This window comes from Bombina bombina, chromosome 10 (assembly GCF_027579735.1).
Source record: "Bombina bombina isolate aBomBom1 chromosome 10, aBomBom1.pri, whole genome shotgun sequence".
In the NCBI taxonomy this organism is placed as follows: domain Eukaryota; kingdom Metazoa; phylum Chordata; class Amphibia; order Anura; family Bombinatoridae; genus Bombina; species Bombina bombina.
The window spans coordinates 89,413,642-89,415,188 of NC_069508.1; the positions used below are offsets into that span (position 1 = coordinate 89,413,642).

General features: G+C 39.7%; 1 protein-coding gene across 1 annotated transcript; it reads right to left on the reverse strand.

Annotated features, from left to right (window-relative positions):
• Positions 1-209: 209 nt before the first annotated feature.
• LOC128640726 (MAP/microtubule affinity-regulating kinase 4-like) lies at positions 210-1,343 on the reverse strand. Its single transcript, XM_053693155.1, has one exon. It carries the CDS (start codon positions 1,341-1,343, stop codon positions 210-212), a length of 1,134 nt encoding a protein of 377 aa, XP_053549130.1.
• Positions 1,344-1,547: the final 204 nt, after the last annotated feature.

Here is a 1,547-nt window from a genome sequence, read left to right on the forward strand (position 1 = left end):
TTTTTTTAATGTTTAGATGAAAACTTTATTATAATAATATTGTACAAAAAAGCTCACATCTGACAAAAGGTCACATCCGGTAAAAAGGTCAAATCCGATAAAAAGGTCACATCCGATAAAAAGGTCACATCCGATAAAAAGGTCATATCTGGTAGAAATGTCATATCCGGTTAAAAGTTCATTCTTAAGTCACAGACACATTTGAGGAACTATTTGGTGCAGCAGCAGCAGCAGCAGCAGCAAAAAAGTCCCCTAATGCAGTTCCAAAAAGAGCGCCATCCGCTTGTTCTTCTAGGAGGTGTAGGCATAGAAAGCTTTTCATGTTCTTCATCAGATGGGACTGCAGCATCAGGAGAGGGTGGGCTTGACTTAGCAGTAACAAAGCTATTATTGTCACTATCATGATCATCATTATTTTGAGAACAGCAGCTGTAATAGACGTCAAGTTCACCACCCATTGATGAGATGGACATAGCTATTTTGTTGCTGCATGTGGGTTTTTCATTGGTCTCTGCAGAGTTGCTATCCAACTGAGGTCCTACGCTAATCCACCGATTATTCAGGATTGGCTCCAACGAACATCTACTCTCTGGGTCTTTAACGAGGAGTTTGCTGAGTAAGCTCTTTGATTCGTTAGATATGTAGGATGGAATATCATAGTTTCCCTGAAGAACAAACTTTCTCATTGTACTCAGATTTTGGCTATAAAATGGCAGAGAACAAGTGATCATTTCATAGAACACCACACCAAGGGCCCAAATGTCCACTTCTGGCCCTACATACTCCCTACGTTCATAATATTCTGGAGGCAGGTGAGTAAGTGTTCCAGGGAATTTATTTGTCATTTTCCCTAAAGTGAATTTATCACTTAGCCCAAAATCAGAGAGCTTGATGTTCCCTTCACAGTCAAGAAGAATGTTCTCAGATTTTATGTCATGGTGTACAACTGATTTTTTATGACAATGATGAACTGCTGCCAATAGTTGACAAAAGTGAACACATGCTTTATCCTCTTCCATGCGCCCATGTTTTACTAAGTGATGGTGAAGATCTCCTCCGCTGGCATATTCCAAGACAAGGTAAAGAGTGGTCCTGGTGTTAATCCCCTTGTACAGTTGAACTATATTAGGGTGATTTAACCTTTTCATAATCTTAGCTTCTTGTAAAAGCATTTGCAGATGATCGTAATCCATACTCTTTTTCTTGATTACCTTAATGGCAACTTCTCTGCCGGTATTATCGTGCTTAGCCAATCTCACCTCACCAAAGGCACCTTTTCCAAGGGTTTTAAGGAGATGGTAGTCTCCTATACATCTGCGGGGTCTTTCAACACTGCTATTCATGTCTGTGATTATTCTCTGTATCTCAGTAGCAACTCTAGTGATGTATGGGTGACAGGTGTGAGGAGCAATTTATATATACATATGGAGGTTTTGTGTAGATATGTGCATGGCTAAAAAATTTGGTTAGTTTTCGGTTCGGATCGATTAGGACTTTTGGAATTTCGGTTCGGATCGATTCGAATTCGGCAAAATTTGAATGAATTT

Bases quoted from the DNA above. Each gene is read 5' to 3' on its own strand.
- LOC128640726 (XM_053693155.1), bottom strand. From the start codon at position 1,343: ATGAATAGCAGTGTTGAAAGACCCCGCAGATGTATAGGAGACTACCAT.